The sequence below is a fragment of the Anas acuta genome, chromosome 3 (assembly GCF_963932015.1).
Source record: "Anas acuta chromosome 3, bAnaAcu1.1, whole genome shotgun sequence".
Lineage (NCBI taxonomy): Eukaryota > Metazoa > Chordata > Aves > Anseriformes > Anatidae > Anas > Anas acuta.
This window is the reverse complement of record NC_088981.1, coordinates 42,527,734-42,546,405: the sequence shown is the minus strand read 5'-3', so window position 1 is coordinate 42,546,405 and position 18,672 is coordinate 42,527,734. Positions and strand designations below refer to the sequence as shown.

At 44.7% G+C, this 18,672-nt stretch overlaps 1 protein-coding gene across 1 annotated transcript; it reads right to left on the bottom strand.

The window, feature by feature from the left end:
* Window positions 1–546: 546 nt before the first annotated feature.
* Window positions 547–18,648, bottom strand: URB2 (URB2 ribosome biogenesis homolog). The gene is made up of 9 exons (XM_068676806.1): window positions 18,483–18,648; window positions 17,187–17,363; window positions 11,865–15,249; window positions 10,404–10,564; window positions 8,992–9,102; window positions 7,797–8,039; window positions 6,957–7,047; window positions 5,476–5,615; window positions 547–1,271 (listed from the first exon to the last, which is right to left on the bottom strand). Exons 1-9 carry the CDS (start codon window positions 18,606–18,608, stop codon window positions 1,074–1,076), a joined length of 4,632 nt encoding a protein of 1,543 aa, XP_068532907.1. The 5' UTR covers window positions 18,609–18,648; the 3' UTR covers window positions 547–1,073.
* Between the last annotated feature and the right edge of the window lie 24 nt (window positions 18,649–18,672).

The following is an 18,672-nucleotide window of genomic DNA, read 5'->3' as shown; positions in this document are numbered from 1 at the left end:
CAGCCTTCCTCCACATATATTTTAACACAGCTAATCACGTTAGAGTAACGAGGCCTAGCTACTAACTGTGTGCACATGTGAGGAGTTCCAACACTTACGAAAAAGTTTGGATCTTTACTCTCCACCATTTACAACACAATAATCTTCAGTAGTTTGGCTAATGAAAGACAGTTATTTGATGAAGCTTCTACAGGCCTGAGTGTGGTTAATTTACCACAACTTATTACCGTCACCTGGGTTACTCTTAACCTAGAGTGAAAGCAAAGCAACAAGGCTCGGCTTAGACCAAAGAGGTCTCAGATAGGCCTCGGTACCTAGCATTTATCACAAGCTAAAAATGCAATGTGAGAGCTAGCAGAGTTCAGATAACCAAGTGTAATTGCTTAATGACAGTAAATCGACCAGAGCTTTAAGTAATCAGTCTTTCTGATTATCAGGAGGATCGCAAGATAAGTCAGTCGAGAAGGAAACTCAATAGGTCAGGTCGGGTTGCTCAGGATTGGACTCAGCAGCAAAAACAACCAAGTAAAAATATAAGAGTTTTCATTTTTTATTTTTTATTTTTTTTACTGTATTTCCACGGTATTGTGACAGTAGCCTACCACACAGCTGTGTGATAGTCACAAAGTTCCTCAGTAACAGATACGAAGTAACACCATATAAAAAAATGCATATAATTGCTTTAATTCTGCTTCCCATGTAAGTGAGTTACAACCCTCAGAGGCTTTTACACTAGGTTATTGCTTCCACAGAAAGCACCGTGATGTGCCAAAGCCTGAAACCCAGCATCTGCTGCCAAGACTGCAGCAAGCTCCCAGAAAGTTCGCTTGGGGGCTGCACAGGTGCAGGTGCAGCAGTTCAGTCTGCCATTAGTGGCACGGAGCAGGACACTTCCTCCCTGATCCCCTTTTCCCCATTATGAAGGTTGGTTGTACAGAAAATACGCAACCCATGCTTAAAGGGCCCTCTTCAGATTTGATCTTACTCCTCATCCCAAAGCAAACAGAACTGAGGGTCTTCTGAGCACTGCTGGATCAACTCATAGCTGACCATGCAGCACCAGGCAGAATTCATCACGCAGTATATTTTTCCTCCCCCTGCTTTTTTGCTTTGTGGTAGCGGTTGTAATCATTGTACAGATCCTTAAAGACCTCCCTTACACCTGCTGGTAGCGACGCATTTAAGAACTTGACGTCCCGCTCAATGCAAAGGTCAAGGATGTGATATATCCCCTCTGTGAGATGCTTCTTCACAGCTGGGTGCAAAGTCACCTACAAGAAGAACAAAACTGCATTAAACTTGAAGACAAAAAAAAAAAAAAGCATGAAAACACCCTTTCCATGGCCAGTGTACATTAAAAGTGCTGACAACATGTTATTGAATGCATGAGACCACCTGGAATAATCCATTAGATAAAATCCAGCATGTCATCTTGTGTAGCATTTTCCTGATTTTTGCAAACATATTTTGCAGAACAAGCATGTTCCTTGCAATAAAGTGCATGTGAGTGCTACTACACACACTGCTGCAAAGACAAAGACACTGATCATCTTTAGAACCAAGTGAAAAGTCCTCAGCAGGAAAACTGTAACTAAAATATTTGCCCTGGATTACACATTTCTATAGATTCCGTACGTATCGTTAGCTGTATGCTCTGAAATCGTGGTTTCAAACAAGCACTGACTTGAAGCTAGTCTATTGTTCACACTGGGTAATCAATCACTTAACAACTTGATATTTATCTAACAATTTGTGTCTGAGGATTTGAACGTGTAAGGTTTAGTGAAAGAAGCTTTCTGAAAGCTCAGGAGATGTGCATTTCCTTGATCTGACATTGGAAATCAAGTACCTCACCTGAAGTCACGCAGAAAGCTGACGGCAGAACTGGGAATACAAACAAAGACGCCAGACTCAGAGCCCTGCTCCTGCCATTACCCCTGCCCAACCCCACAGCCTGCTAACCAGCCACTAACCAGGCTAGTTAACCAGGCCACTGGAGGTGGTGGACAACCCTGGAGTCCTCTGGTGCTCCACATAAACTGGAATTTGTCCTGTGCACACAAATCACTTGCTAAATGCTTCACTGCCTTAGGCAGTGCTGGCCTCTGGCATAATCACATTATTTTTGCTGCAGAACCACATCTTATCTTTGCTGAATCCCAAAATTAGCTTTATGCCTCCAGACCTAAGCCTCTGCACTCCAGGCCTGATGAAAATTACATAAAAGGCTGCCATTAAAATTCAGAGTTCTTTCTTCCTCAGGCAACTAATAAACTTTCCCCTAATGAAGTGCACTCCTAATCACTGTGACAAGCTCCTGCTCTCCTTCTGCCCTAAACACAAAAGAGAGAATATATTTTATTAGGGCTGCTAACATAACTTGGAAGAACATATAACAGGCATTAAAGCACATAAACCTTTCTTTTGATCTCTGACCCTGAAGAGTTTGCTTGACCAAAAGTTTGTCAGCCAATCTATTAGCAGGTTTGTAAAAGATGTTATTTCACCCTGCCATGCACTAAAGGAACAGAACAGCTGAGCATCACAGCTCCCAGCGAATGCACTGGGCTTGCTTCTCCCTCCACAGAGCAGAGAAGGGATTGCAGGGAATAAGGCAAGGGAGACACGCAGCTATTGACGATATGGAATAGATGGCCCACTTGGGATGAGCAGATACCTCAGAGCTACAGTTAATGGAATTACATCCTTCACATTGCAAACCAGCCTGCACCCGTGCCTTATTTGGGCCGTTCCTGCTTTGCAGTGCAGTTTCCTATAAACACCCGCCAATAACACCATGGGAAGCAAAAGCAAAGATTTAAACAGCTGCCACTACTAGCTGGCACTTAATTATGCTTCTAAGTGTTTTATGGTCTATATAGTTAGCACAACCAATTTGTCAAGCATTACAGAGCTCTTGATGTGCGACATTAAGTGTGCGAAGAGATATTTCACTACTGCTGAACCAAGCAACAGCTCATACACAACAAGGGAAGAGCGCTGTCAAGAGTATGAAGGAAGCTAGAGATGCCACCCACTTCAGCAAGAAATCTTTCTAGGTTATCACAAAACAATTTGCAAGTACATTTATTTTCTGGTATAAAAAGGACGCACTGAGGGAACTATTACACAACTGCATTAGGAGCAAATAACTGTTTAGGCCAATGGTTTTAGTCTGCAGACCCTTAAAAAGGGATCCAGTAAGTGTGCAGATGCCTACGTGAAGATTTAAATTTATCAACAGCATGTTTTTCTCAGTGATATTTCACAGACACCCAAGGTCTTTGGACCATAGGCAGACAGTCACTTGTCTGGACTCGGATGAAATAAATGGCTAGAGTTTTTCTCTCCATCTGCAGAGCAACATAAAAGATATGTATGATATGTATATACCCCTTCAGGACCAGCACGCTGAGTCCTCTCCTTCCTCTGATACCCACCAACTCTCACCAGGCTAATGGTGAAATAAATCACCACCTACTTGTGATCCATCTATTCTGTCAGAGACAGAAAACACCCCTTTGTTACAGCTTCTCACGGCTCACTACACAAATTCACCTTTCCACACTCAAATGCTCCACGCATACATTACCTATGTGCAGTTTCAACTATCATCCATCATTTTCCATTTATCAGCGAAAGCATTACACAAAATTTTCCCAAAATCTTCTGAGACTTTGTACTCAGTCTTAACACTGAATAAGTCTCCTTCTGACTTGAAAAAGTCAACGTAACTCAAAAGGTCATTTGATAATTTAAGCCAGGCCCCATTTGAGGAAAGGCTCCATATTCAGTGACGAACAGACTTCAGAGAAGTTCAGAGCAAGTTATATAAAGCAGTAGCCTTAATTTATCCCTAGTTTTGCTGGACTTCTGCATATACTGTGGCACTGAAACAGGCTACCAGGACAGCAGTCATGGCACCCAGCCTGCTGGAGTTCAAGAAGCATTGGGACAATGCTCTCAGACATATGGTTTAATTTTTAGGTAGTTCTGGGTGGAGCCAAGGAATGGACCTTGGGAGTCCCTTCCATTATGGGATATTTTCTTCTGTTCTCTCCAGGTGCTGTCTGCCAGAGGCTCCAGGTGGGGTCATGCTCCTTGGCTATGGTGCAAAGCACATTTTTTTACATCTTGTCCTGTCCAGACTGGCTCAAGGGCTACTGCATGAATTGCCTGGTTTAATTTGCTCATAGGCTTGTGGCTGGCCGTTCAGGGCCCCCTTTGAAATCATTCTCCTTCTGGGTCACTTGACAGAGAGGACTTACAATCAGACTGTAACTTGGAAAATCCATTTTCCAAAAACCCACAACACCTAAGAAAGCTTGTGCTTGTTTGCTGTTAGTTGGTAGAGACAGCTGTTACTCACTAATCATATCCACTGGGATCTGATGGCACCCATCTTGCTATTTTATTCTTAAAAACTTGTTCTCCAGTGCAGGTCCTTTGACCATATTTTGTTTTATGGCAAAACCAACTTACAGAAGAAGGTGAGGTTCAACCTGGATATTCAAACAGCTTTCAGGTGAGCTTCAGACTAGATATTAGGAATAGGCTTTACACTGGAGCAGGCTTTTTAGTGAGTGGCTGATGCCCCGTGCCTGTCATTTTCAACAGGCATTCAGGAAACGCCCTTAATAACATGCTTTAACTTTTGGTTAAACCTGAAGGGTCAGGCAGTCAGACCCTATTTTTTAGGTCCCCTCCATTCTAATAACCAACTCACCAGGAACAGTAAGTAACTGACATATCCTATTGTTTTACTCCCAAACCTCTGAAAAAAGCCAGGCAGGCAACAGAGAAGGCAGCTGAGTTTAAGCTTCAGTTTTCATTACTTACACTGCTTAACATAATCCTTTAGAAACATAGAACCAGTTAGGATATTTTTGTGGAAGGCCTAAAGAAGACTACAATTAATTTCTCTATTTTTGGCCCATGTCCAGGCCTGAGCCACAAATAATCAGTTTGCAGGTGCTGACAATGCAGGCAGCATTCAAATCCTTGTGAAATTTAAACCATTAGGTTGGAGAGAATGACAAGTTGAATTTAAGTCTGGATGTGAGAGGCTGCTGACAGGCTCTGGCATCAATAATAGCAGGAATAGCTGTTTTCAGTAAGGATACTAATGATACCTTTGGTGTGGAAGGAGAATTACTGAAGAGCTAACAATTCCCCAGCTTGGTAACTTTTTTCCTTTCACTCATTCATTTAACTCAGACTAAAAGAGAGTTTCATGAAGGATTTTCCTTCATTACTTTGCCTAGATGGGGCTCTAAGAGACAGGCCTGGACAACTGACACTACCTGGGAGAAGAACCTGAACTACCACATGAAGAAAAAAACAAGACTCAAAACATGATAGAAAAAGCAAAAGTTCTGTAAATAAGTGGATTCTCAGGGATTTGGACCAAAACGGTATCCCCATGAGGCACATGCCAATACCATGGCGCTTTTAAAGCCGATGAGAATGTATTACCTTCTGCAATTCGGTCACGTACTGAGCCACAATGAAAGCAGAAAACACAGTGAATTCCTCTGTTTTTGCAGCAATGTGACTATACATCCGTTCCACTAGGTGTGCACACTTCAGTATAACTTCAAAGTCTTCTGTGTTGCCTAAAACAGAGAGCAAGTTGCAGTCTGGTATTTGAGGCTTTAAAATACTACTTAAAAAAATTAGGCAATCTTCCATGATTCTTTAACTACACAAAGCCAACATCTGCTTGCCCATTTTATCTTATTTTCTTATCAAGCCACAGCTGAGAGACCCCCTCCCATGCTCACAACACACCATACACATCTCTTACAATGGCTAGTTTGTAAGAGCACACTAATTCCAACTTCATACACACTGCAATGCTAGAAGTATTTGTTAGACATGCTGAAAAGTGAAAGCAGCAGCTATGGTCCCTGCCATAATTCAGTCCCAGCTAGCACTGTGGAGGTGAAACCAAGGAAACTGGAAAATCATATTCTCTACCTGACAGAATATCAGAAGACGTCTCTTAGAAACAGCATAGTAAAAAAGCTTTCTAATGGCATTTACTATGTGCAGTACAAGAGTAGAAGCCACATCACTGGAGAGAGCACTTGAATTCACTCTTTCAGTAGGCAGTGAATGAGGAGAATCAACACAAACAAGAAGGGAAATCTAGAAGTCATTTTCGTGTTATTTTTTATGCAAATAAAACAATTCTGCCAAGATAAACAGCGTGATTTTTATTTTGAGGACGTCATGTAATGATACGTTTTCTGTGACTATTGTCTCACATAAACGCATTACAGAATGCAAATTCTCTAATAACTTCCAGTAGAGTCCTTTTTTTTTTTTTTTTTGAGATACTTAAGCCAGTAACTTGAAATCCTTGACCACACAGACCTATCATCTAACTCCAATATATACTAAAGCTATGTAATGCCTTGGCTTTATGCTTAGCATAGACTAGTGAATATTCAGGCCTGAAGTAAATGGTTTCAGTCTCAAGAAGCTCCAGAAACTCCATTCAGCACGACCAATTTGGGGTTATCACTCAGGTGTGCTAACATGTATCAGCAGAGCTCACAACCACCCTGCTATAAATGTCTACACTACTTTCAGGAGCAAAAGTTGATAGGAAGAGCTGAAATTGGACACAGGAAGCCTTACTGATTCCTGACCACTTGCAAGCCAGTTAGCGAAGAATACCTTACTCCCCCAAAAGCAGTGTTGTCTAGATGCTACTCCAAAGGAGGCCAAGTTATCTTTTGAAGTCCAAGATGCTACATGAGGATGCTACAAAGCTCATCCTCAAATTTACATGCAGGACATGTAAATTTGGGACTGATGGTTTCCATGCCACAGCTAGGTTTCAAGGACTTTCCTTTTGGTGTCAGACTGCCTTCTTCTGCAACTCCTCTTGCAGAACACACAAAATTATTATGTGTATATACAGTGTGAAAATGGAAAAGATATGGTACCTCTGTCTCCTCTCTGCCGTCCTTCATGCATGACAGAAGCAACCAAGCGATGAAAACTGTTCAGAAAAGATGGCGCAGCTTTCAACATCACCTGCAAAGACGTGAAATAAAAACACCTGAGATTACGTAGTAAAGGCAGTGGAGAGGGCAGATGCACACTACCCCATAGTCAGGGAGAAATCAATTCCTGTGAAGGAGACTATAAAGCTTACACAGGTGTCAGGAGCACAGACTATCTTTTCATTCTGCATCTGCACAGAACCTAGCACATGAGAATCCTGGAAAACTACACTCCTGAGTGTATTTAAATATAAGTAACAAGTAAACGTCACATTTCCCTTTTGCTTTCACCCCTATCTGCCTCTTCTTTGCATGAACACCCCTGCCCCTGTGCAAGCCCTGGCATGCTTTCACCTTCCCATGCCAGAAGGCTGACAAGAACTCCCAGATGGTACAAAGTCTGAAGGTCACCAACTTCTAACATGCCTAAGCCCCGTTTTCAAAGGCCTGAAAAAATCTTGGTCTCCCATGAGACTGATTTGCTGGACCCTGAGCTATTTTTGCTTCCAGAAGTCAGACTGCATGGGACATTTCATTTTAATCTAGCATCAGGTTTATAAGCAATCTGCGGCCAAAGACTAACAAAGCAGGCCTAAAACAAAGGAGGAGAGCAACTGACATGAGGTGATTTTGAAGCTCTTAAAGAACAAGTTGTACAAAGCACTTACATACTACAAAGGGAAATTACATCAAAACCACTCTTGAAAAGTTTCTCATCACCAGCTTCTGTCTTGGTTCTTTTGACCTTTTTCCCCTTCTCCTACCACCCCAGAGATATACCTTCGGATGGCACTGCACGACAGAGAACAGCACTTCATGGACTCCCAGAAAGACACTGCCATAGTCTTCGGTCTTCAGATGATCCAGAGGGATGGTGAGGAGAATATTGAATGCCAATGCTACATGGTGCGGATTCAGGAGAACCCTTTCTCCTTGTCTTAGCAGAGCTGCTGCAGTCTCCAGAATAGGCACAACTATGGTGGCAGTCAGTGACTGGTCCTGGCAGGCCTCTTTGGTTTGCATCTACGCAAGGACAGGACACAGAGGGAGCACATTAGCCACCCATTGCAAGCATTCAAACACCAGGCACTATAATGCTCTGACTTGAGCCAACAGGACAAGACTGGTGCAAGCTGGGCTGCAGGGAGACTCCTTCATTTCAGTAGTTTTGGTATAACTGCACCCTGGGCAGAGGATGCACGTGATGCATTTCAAGCAGGCACTGCTCTGAGTGTGGAACTGTAACTGTTCCCCAGCCCCCTGACAAGGTAGAAAGGCTACAGCAACCCGCACCTCCCCACAAGTGTGCCAGTCCAGTTCTCTCTTGCCCAAGCATGCCAATCTAACAAAAAGGGCAGAAATTACAAGCTCAATTTCCTGGTGCTGCAGAGCCAGGATCTGACAAATCCTGGTCTAGAGACACCATCACCAAGACAGAAGAAAAACCTACATCACTAGGTTTGCATGCTGGACAATCAAGGACACAAAAACTGGATTTGGTTACTGCCAATTAAGTTTCCTATTCTAAAGTCAGTGACTTTTTTCTTTTTTTTTTTTTTTTTTAATTAATATGAGCACTTTTTTCCTTTTTGTTTTGCTGTCATTACTTTCTGCTGTAACACATGGCTGACAGTTTCCTTCTCTTTTGGACAGGAAGGAGGAGGACAGGAGACCCAGACGTATCTGCAGCCTAACAAGCCTCTCCCAAGCTCCAGATTACACAGTTCAACCCCAGAAAATTACTGATAAGAAACGTCTGACCTACACATTGCACCCACAGGGGGAGACTCACTTCAAGAAGGAGAGGAAAGATCTACAGAGACAGTACCATAGTGCTGATGAATCTGATAGGGGTTTGTCTAGCATTCACAGTTGTTTTGCTCTGTATTCCTCTGTGCGAGTTACAGATGCAATCACTACAGACTCCAACAAATAAAAGGGATAGGTAATGAAGTTACAATAAATAGATACTTACAGCTAAAGCTGTGATTATCTGCGGGCTGGCAAACCAGAAAGCTTTCTCTTTGTCTCCACTTAATGGGCAGCTGAGCACCGATTTGATTAGCATAATAGCTGACAATACTTCCTGCAGAAAGCAGATTGACAATCAGTCACAGGTACAAGACGCACGGGCTCCTCTCAAGTACAAAAGAGCCCTTTCAAGGGCAGTGACGGTTTTGAGCATTACCAGAGCCTTGATACATGGAAGTCCTCCTACCAACACATCTCTTTAGAAATCGTGATGTAATCAGCAGCTCAATGAAATTTGGCGTGCTGAGGGCAGCACTGGCCCAAATGTCCTGACACTGCATTTATTTTAGAGTCAACTTACTGTACAAAAAGGTTTGAAGTGGTTTTTAAGAAAGGAAAGCCTTTTTTAACTGCCACTACACAAGAGAGGTAAGCAGGGGGAGTACAGGGATACTGGTACACTAAGAATGCTGCACTCAGCAGCAAGGTGGGCTTAGTTTTGTTTAAAAAAGTAATTCTGACCATTAAGCCAGACTGATTAAAGAAACATACTACAAGCCAAAACAAATAGGTCTTATCAGTGTGTATCAACCCCAGAGTGCACACATACATATTCCAATGCTTATGGTGGCTGGACTTAGAGGCATACACAGGAACTCCAGATACACTTTGAAAAACAGGTATCAAGAATCAAGGTGGCATAGCCACATCTATTTCTGACACATACGACCGAATCAGATAAACCCTGATTTTAATCCCAGTTTTGATCTCAGGTCACTGGGCCTTCTATGAAGGGAGCAGATGGCTTTTTAACCTCAAGTGTTCTGTGTGTTACCAGTATTGCCTAAGCTTCTCTGGAGAAAGGCATAGTATTTAAAAAGCTACTGAGCAGTATCTTGTTATTACAGAGTAAAAGTCATTACAGAGACAAATGCTGAAAGCATGAGCACAGTTTTGGTTTTATTTAAAACTACTAACATATTTAAGAATGGCATGCTTTTAGCCCTGTTAAGAAGAGCCATAGACAAACAGTGGTTAACCTCACTGACTGCCAGTGTCTGCTGTGCTACAGCTCTGATCAGCAAGTAAAAAAAAAAAAAAAAAAAGAAGAAGATTCAGCATTGCATATAGCATCACAGACAATTTCTGCTGACAATACAAGGAATTAAGGCTATTGAGTCCTTAAACTAGACGGAAAGATTTTCCAGGAAATTTCTATGACCCTTCCACCTCTCTCAGCTTATGTCCAGAACACCACACAACCCACTTACCAAGCCCTTAATCATGTAGATTTGACTCAACCATAAAGCAGAAAGAGGAAAAAACCTTTAACCAGATGTCATTCAGCTAACAGTTTTCTCTAACTTGAAGAAATGTGAAGAAAGAACTTGAGAATAAACCGAGCTCATTCCTTACTTTAGCCTTCTGTTGCCAAATGGTCTTCACCTCAAGCCCCTGCAGCACCAGCCTCATGATGGCATAAAACTCCTCGGCAGAGCAGCTTCCCAGCAGCTGGGCAAGCACCTCCATCAGCTCTGGCTCTATGCTTTTAATCACCTGGATTGTGATTGCAGGACCTGCACATTCAAGAGACACAAGCATGGCTCAACCAATTCCCCAAGACAGGGACCTCCACAGGTTAGAACAAGGGAAACCAAACCTTTAAACAGCTCCGTGCATGCTTTTTCACCACTTGAAGGCACAGAGAACCCCATGAATTCCCTTCTCACACACACACTAGTGCAATGCATTACCATTTTCAGGAATTTACTACCCTGGAGTTTACAGAGCAGTCATCATACCAATAAAAAGCCCTCAGCAGCATGGAAAGGGTGACAGGACGAGGGGGAATGGGCTTAAGTTGCGCCAGGGGAGTTTTAGGTTGGATGTTAGGAAGAACTTCTTTACCGAAAGGGTTGTTAGGCACTGGAACAGGCTGCCCAGGGAAATGGTGGAGTCACCATCCCTGGAAGTCTTTAAAAGACATTTAGATGTAGAGCTTAGGGATATGGTTTAGTGGGGACTGTTAGTGTTAGGTCAGAGGTTGGACTCGATGATCTTGAGGTCTCTTCCAACCTAGAAATTCTGTGTGTGTGTGTGTGTATCCACTGGATTTGTGTCAATGCTGAAAGAGCCTTCTTCACCAGGAATCTGTATTTCAACTTACTTAATGCTTTACACATTTATTAAAGATTCTTATAGCTTTTACAGTGATTAATTATCCCTCCAGGCTAGAACACTTCACCAATGTTCAGTAAAGTTAGGCACAGGATGAGAGAGAGAAGTCAGCAGAAAAAAAAGAGAGAAGTCAGCAGAACGATTACAGCAATTGACACCTCCTCGTGGTCCCTAGTCCTGGTGTGAAACCCCTGCCCTGGCAGAGCAAGAACAGATTTTTCTGCCACTTCCTAGCCCCAGCTCTTTATTTGATGGGGATAAAGGGTCTGATTTGCCAAATTCCCCGATTATCAGAATTACCGGTGTTCGGCAACCTTAAAATCCAGTATTTCTGCCAGTAAGCCAGTACTGTTTGAAGATTTCTAAAATAAACAAGCAAAACTTATCCTTCTCTTCAGTGCAACACACAATAAGGAACTGTGAGATGCAGAAGCCATGCATGTTTACATACAGAAGATCCTTACCAGATTAGATGGCAGCTGTGGCCCAGGTACCACAACACTGCCTCCTTGAAAATTTTCTTGTTATGTATTTAAAAAAAAAAAAAGGATAGCTTACTGATTTAACACAAGCAGATTTTTTAAAAAGCTGTATATTTTGCAAAAGTTTGGGTTTTTTTTGTTTGTTTGTTTTTGTTTTTTAAACTTGCCTCTATCCTGCAAAATTAGCAAAGGAAGTGAAGAAAAGGAGTTTTCATACCAGCAAGAAGCTTGTTTATAGCGAAAACAACAGTGACTGCAGTTTCTTTCCCAGGACACAGCTCCGGCACCGAGCAGAAGACAGTCAGGAACCGCAAGGCAAACTGAAGGAACTGCAAGTGGCCTCCTGCAGAGGGCAGCTCTCTCAGTATCTGAGAGTAAAACTTCTGGTACAGTTCAACACGGGACGGCTCCAGAAACCCATTGGGCTCCTCGGGATTCTTCTGCCAGCCTTTTGTGACAGCATGGCTCAGATCTGCCTTGAGAAGAGTCGTGACAGATGGTATAAACGCTACAGGCAAAGGCTGGTTTTGGGTGTTACTCTGAACACCGTGTTCAACAGTTCTTCCCATCTGCTGGACTACTGGCTCCAGCAAAGCAGACAGTATGTCTGTAGACTGCAGCTTCTTCTCTGGCTGCTGCTGAAGGTAGAGCGTGAGGACATGACACAGTGTGGTGAATGACACGAGCAGTAACTGCTCAGCTGCAGGATTCCAGTTTTTACAGCTTATGGTTTTGGCCGCACCAACACCTGGCTTGCAGCTCACCAGGAAAGACATGAATTTTTCCAAGTTAAGCCTCGTGCTTTGCCTTCTTTCAACAATCATGTGGAGAAAGTGCTCCAAAGAGGCTTGGACTTCCTGGAGATACTCTGCCCAGACAGGATCAGTCAAAGTATCACTGAAGAATTTGCTAACTGTAAGCTGGGAGGTTATGACGGCTTCTAGAACATCGCTGGCATGAAAAACCTTAAAAACAGAGTTGGCATTCCTGCCAGCTTGCAGGTACCTCAGGAGGTGGAAGCAGGTACGTAAAAATTTCAGAGATAACTGCTTGCTGCAGGAGGCGCTGGCCCTGGTATTGGCTACCAGGGACAGCAGCACCAGAAAACACCGGTTACAGTCAGAGGGAAAAAGGCTGTCCAGCTTCAGAAGAGAAGTAATTTCTAGCAAGCCCAGGCAGCTTTCTAGCTGGCTTTCCTTCAGGATGACAGGGGAACCAGTTTTTGTTAACTGTAAGATACACTGGGCAACTTTCTCCAGGGTTTTCCACAACAAACTGAGCTCCTCCTTCGGCTGATTGTTACCTAGTGGTGCTTCTACCACACCAAAAGGTTTGGAAGGAGCCAGGATTTCTTCATGCCACGAGATATTACCTGCAGACAGCTGCTGAAGTGGCAGACCTACTGAATCCCTAGCAGCAGAGGGCAGCACCCGAGTGAACTGATGAATAAGTCTGGTCACAAAGGCACAATGCAGAACCTTCATTTCTGGGAGAAAGGGACTGTGCATGAAACTGAGACAGATCTTTCCGATGCTGATGGAAGGCTCCTGGTCTGCAGCAGCTTCCTGAGCTCTGGTCAATACTAATGCCTCCAGAAGCACATCTGCAATGTACTGTACATCTTTCAGGGAAATATATGGCAACAGGATAGTCAGGTTGGAGATGACGAGGTGCCAGTGCGCTGTGGGGTAAGTAAGCTCATTTATTGTGCTGATATCTCCATCCCATGGTTGGGATTCTTCCCTGTTCATGGCGGCTCTGCCAGCTTCCAGGATGAAAGCTGCAGCACACTGCAAGGCCTTTATGTCACCTTGAACCTGCATTAAAATCATCTTCATTTTCTGAAGCGTGAGCAGTTCTAAGCAGTATTTACCAGTGGAGGCAAAACTACTTGCAAGTTCCACAACGCTCTCCCAACACTGCTCTTCCACACCAGGGAAGAAAGCTGAAACATCCCAGGGCTTTGCAGCAGACGTAGCAGCAGCACTGGCATTTTCAGGCAATGGAGACTCATATTTGGTGCAGCTAATAGCAAACAAAGCATCTACCTCAATCCAAGTGTAAATGAGGAGGAGAGCAGAGTCACTGGCCTTTCTTAGCCAAAGGTCTGGCTCCTCTTCCTCTCTCCCAGGAGCCTGCAGCAGCTCTATCAGCGGCTGAATTACTCCCTCCTGCATCTTGGTCAGCAGACTCTGGGTGCGAAGGACCACAGGGGCAGGAGTGATATCATCTAGGCTCCCCATGTTGAAGAGAAAAGCGTGCAGCACCGAGCTGACTGACATCAGCTTCAAGGCCATGTCGGCAGACCCTTCAACAGCCGGAACCAGGATCTGGCACTTCTCCACTAAGAGACCCACAATGTCCAGAACCTGGTTGGGCGGCAGCTCGAGGAGGCACTCACGAAGCTTTACTGTCAAGCCAGCAGACAAGACAGGCAGCCTCAGTTCATCGACAGCGGGCCAGCAGATGACTGTCAGCACCTCTTCAAAGAGCCGTGGAAACTGCCGCAGCTTGGAGTACGTCTGAAACACAGCATGAAGGAGAGCCTCCTGGGGCTTCTTCGTACGTAGCTCAGCGACCTTGGCATCCACCCAAGCAGAGGCCACCAAGTCAACCAGGTCTGGCTCTATTATGAGGTGGTTTAAGGATATCAAGAGTTTGAGACACCTGAACCAAGCCGGGATGGAAGCTTGGGAGTGACTCAACAACATCTGCGCCAGCTCGCGGTAAAACCCAAACTGCACCTCCTTGTGTCGGATGCGGTCGCTGGCAACGTTGTAGATATCGCTGCTCAGCACCAAGCTCAGAAGCTGCTCCAAAGCAAGCAGCTCTGTGCTCCAGTCTGCAGGGGTCAGCGCATCCTCCCTCGCTCCGTGCTGCAGGCCCGAGAGCCTGAGGCAGCCATACAGCCTGCTGAGCATGTGGAAGCACACCAGGTGGTTTTCTGCTTTGCAGTAGGAGTCCAGGAAGAGTTTATACAGCAGGGACACTGAACCAGCCACCACCGCTCCATGGATGGCAGGTTCACAAAAGCCACTGGCCAGCTTGGTCTGCACGGTGTTTACTGGTAGCAAGAGGCTTTTCAGAGCTCCTTTCTTCTTCTCCTGGAGCTCCCATTCCGGCAGAAGCTCCTCTTTGTAGGATGAGAAGAGCTCAGGCTGGAATAACCCAGCCCGCAGCAGCGTTTCCACTTGATTTCGGATTTCCCTGCTTAAGTGCTGACGCACGTGGCTGTCATCAGCCTGCGTCCAGCTCCTCATGGTCAGCAGGTGCCTCAGGAGCAGGCTTGGCTGGAGCAAGTGACTTGCCACTTGCCCAAACACCCGATTTGGGTTGGTTTGCTGCCTCTGGATCAGGAGGTACTGAGCAAAGGTGAGGTGAAGGATGCTGAACAACTGGGAGTCCACAGCGTCATCAGAAGCCAGCTGCTGACACGCCAGCTCAGCGAGCTTGCTGAGGAGATCAACCAAGAGCTCACACTTTGCTGTGTAAATGATGGAGAGCGAGGGAGTAGAGAGAATGCCACTGGAGCAACTCAGCACCGTGCCAATGTTTTGCTGTGTTTTCTGGGAACAGGCCTCTGATAACCTTTCATTGATGACCTGAAGGTTGAAAGAAAAGAAAAAAAGTTGGTTGATTTTGTACACAAAGACAAAGGTCACCATAATGAACCGATGTCATCTTCTAGGAGCTCTGGCTGCAAGCAGAAAGCACCAGGGACCTGCTAACAGTTGCTGCTGGGCCTCTCATATTATACATCTCAAACTAGAAACTCCTCTGGCCTAAACTGTGTCCCCTCATTTGTTTGCTAAACAGGATGTATGCGGAACCACTCGTTCAGTATGAGCATTACCAACAGGGCAAACTGGACATATTTGATCCTAATAAATAATCTTGCAGAAAGGGAGGAGAGAGAAAATTCCCTCCCTTCTTGCAAGGTCCCCCAAATTGTTTTCCAAACAAATTAAAACAAAGAAAAAAAAAATCCAACTTTTGATCCAAGAAGTCTACCATAAGCAAGCATGTCTATGACTAAATACCATTGTTCCCTTCTAATAAAACCCAAAGTTTCCTGTACTGATACCTGGAAGACGAGTGTCCTCTCTCTTCTTTGAGAGATTCACAGTTCTAAAGAACTGAAGTTTAATCGAACTTTCATGTCCCTTCCTTTTCTTAAACTTTGTGTTGATTTCCCTACACTTTTCTCCTTTAATTTCCCTTTTATCTGCTCCCTTTTCTCATCTCCAAATAGTTTTGTCTTTAAGCTACTCCAGCCTACTACCCAATCAGACAGACATGTTTAAATTTGCACACTTGCACTGTAACTTCTCTGGAGCACAGCCCCTCTCATCAAACCAATTTTCTGTAGTTTGCAACTCAATTTCTGCAGGTAGACAGTCTTCTCCTGTTTCCTTCCAACCAGAGCACAACTGAAAAGGTCATTTTTTCCACCCATTTTGACTGCCAACACAGGCATCCATTAATTTTATCATCTCTGTAATCACGCAGCTGAATAAAACTATCAGGTTCAATTTTGAACAAAGTTCAATTGTAACTGAAGTCCCCCCATCTATTTTCATCTGAGACTAGAATAATGATGATTAAGATCAATAATGATTTGATGTCACTACTAAATTGGTTTAACTTAGTGAGCAACATAATACTTTAAATGGGAAAGCTGTGAGACAAAACAGGGTTTCAGCTGACAAAAAAAAAAAAAAAGTCTCCTGCTCCCTGGTCTCCTGCTTCACAGCCAGCCTTTCATCTGGGAACGTGACTCTTATTTCCAGTACAGCACAATAACATGTACCCAGATTCATGCAGGGTTCTTCAGATGAACAGAAACTGGGGAGAACTGTGCCAGAAACCCAACACGTGCAAGACGTGTACCAATGAGTATGGGTTAAAGCCCTTTTTGATCTCCCACACACATAAAGAGGGAGCCCAGAGAAGCATAGATGTGGATTTGGCAGTGCACAAAGTTGGTCTGCTGGGGAGAGAGAGGGTTCTTAGCTCAGAGGAGAAGGGGAAATGAAAAGGGCATCTCATTCAGAATCACCATAAAAAGTTGCAAGTTCCTAGACAGGGCCTGCTGAAGAGCACATCACACTGCATAAGTACTCATGTCAAACACACTGATGAGCCTCACGTTCAGGGAAAAATCTCTCCTTCCCAGGCAGAATAATAATATAAACAGTTATTAACATACAATAATAACATATGTCAATGAGCCTTTACTTACCTATTGAAATACTTAAACCAGTTCCTTCTCAGACAGTTTGAAGAAGTTAAAGACAGAGGGGCAGATTAACTTGGAGGTTACTATTAGAATGCTCTGCCATTTTCAGTCTTAGTTCTGCACAAACACAAACTGTATTGCAGAACAGAAACACGAAAGTTTGTAGTAAAGGTCCTAAAAACCATCAGCTTTATTATTATTTATTTCATACAACACCCCACACTGCAAGGAAGGGTCACATATTGTAGAAGACAGGCACTGCTATTCAACATATTACAAAATACCCATAATTTTAATTACCTGTGCAATTGAAAAGCTGAGAGTGATCGTCTTCCCACTCTTTAACAGATTCTGTAGTCTTCTACTGCGGATAACATCATCTAGATACGCCCAGAGCTTCTCAACAATTTCATCCTCCAGATCAAGCTTCTTATTGTAGTATGAAACCAATGTATGGCTTACCCAATCAAGTAATACCTGTTAACAAAAGGGAAGAAAAAAAGTGAAAACGTGACAAAAGTAGTACCTCTTCACAACCACAGCACTTGGGCCATGAGAACTGCTTTATATCTGAGTAAAACAGGCACTGAATAAGCAGAAAACTTCACTTTTGAAGGTTTCAGTCAAGGCCTAAATTCCTAAAACCTTTAAGTCTTAATCCAGCATTGGTCCCGTGCTCCCCTGAACCTTCTGAAGGCAGCTTCCAGGAGCCAACATCCTAATGGCCTTGCATCAGCTTCTTCAGCAGAGGCTGCAAGTCTGATTGTTGTTATTAATGATTGTTGTTAATGAGCAAAGGCCATCTTTTGAATCAAAGGCTTGAAATCGTGGAATAGAATCACAGAAGGGCTCAGGTTGGAGGAGACCTTAACGAAATCTGAGATGATCTTTGCTTTCTTACGCTTGGTGTGCCTCTCAGATCTCCCTTTGGGCAGGTTCAGATTTACCATATAGAAATTCAGGCCTAAGAATTTAGAGGCGCAGAATGAAAAAGGTCGAAGGCTACTGATTTGTATTGTTGTTTTCAAAATAGGGTGTGTGGCTATATGTATTATCTAAGTAACTTAAAGGACGGGAATGCCAAACACTGGTGTCAGACGGTGCACACCCTGGGTTCCCACAAGACCACCGGGCTGGAGGCGCAGCACAAGACGCCCTTGTTGAAGGGAAACGCCGACCTTTAGGGTGCAAACCAGAGAGCTGAGGGGAGAGGTCTGGAGCTGCTGGCAGCACGCAGAGCTCTGGTCAGCTCTGGCACCCTGAAGCTCTGCTCTCACCCAGCTCCGACCCAGCCGCAGGCTGTGCAGGGGCTCACAGGGCACATCCCCGAGGGCAGCCCTGCAGGCAGCGGCTTCCCCTGGAGCCACGAGGCGCCACACACGTGCTGCCCGAGGGGCTGCCCCCCAGTGCCTTATCGCAAACCCTCCTGCCGATAAACCCCGCCGGGACATTGCCCCGCAGCACCAGCAGCTGCCTGCGCGCTGCCACCCGGCACCCACCCCCCGTGGCGGCCAGCCGGGTGCCGGGAGCTGCTCCTGGAGGAGGAGGAGGAGGAGGAGGAGGCGGCGGCTCCCCCTTTCAGCCGGGCAGCCCTACCTGCTCCTTGTTGGGCAGCACGCACTGCTGCGACACCCAGGCGAAGCGGGCGAGCTTCACCTTCTCCCCCCACGGCGTGCGGCCGCTCTTCAGCTTCAGGTGCACGCCGGAGTACACGGCCGCCATTTCACCGCTCCCTCCTCCTCCTCCTCCTCCTCGCGGTCCCTCCCCGGCTCCCTCGCCCCGTCCC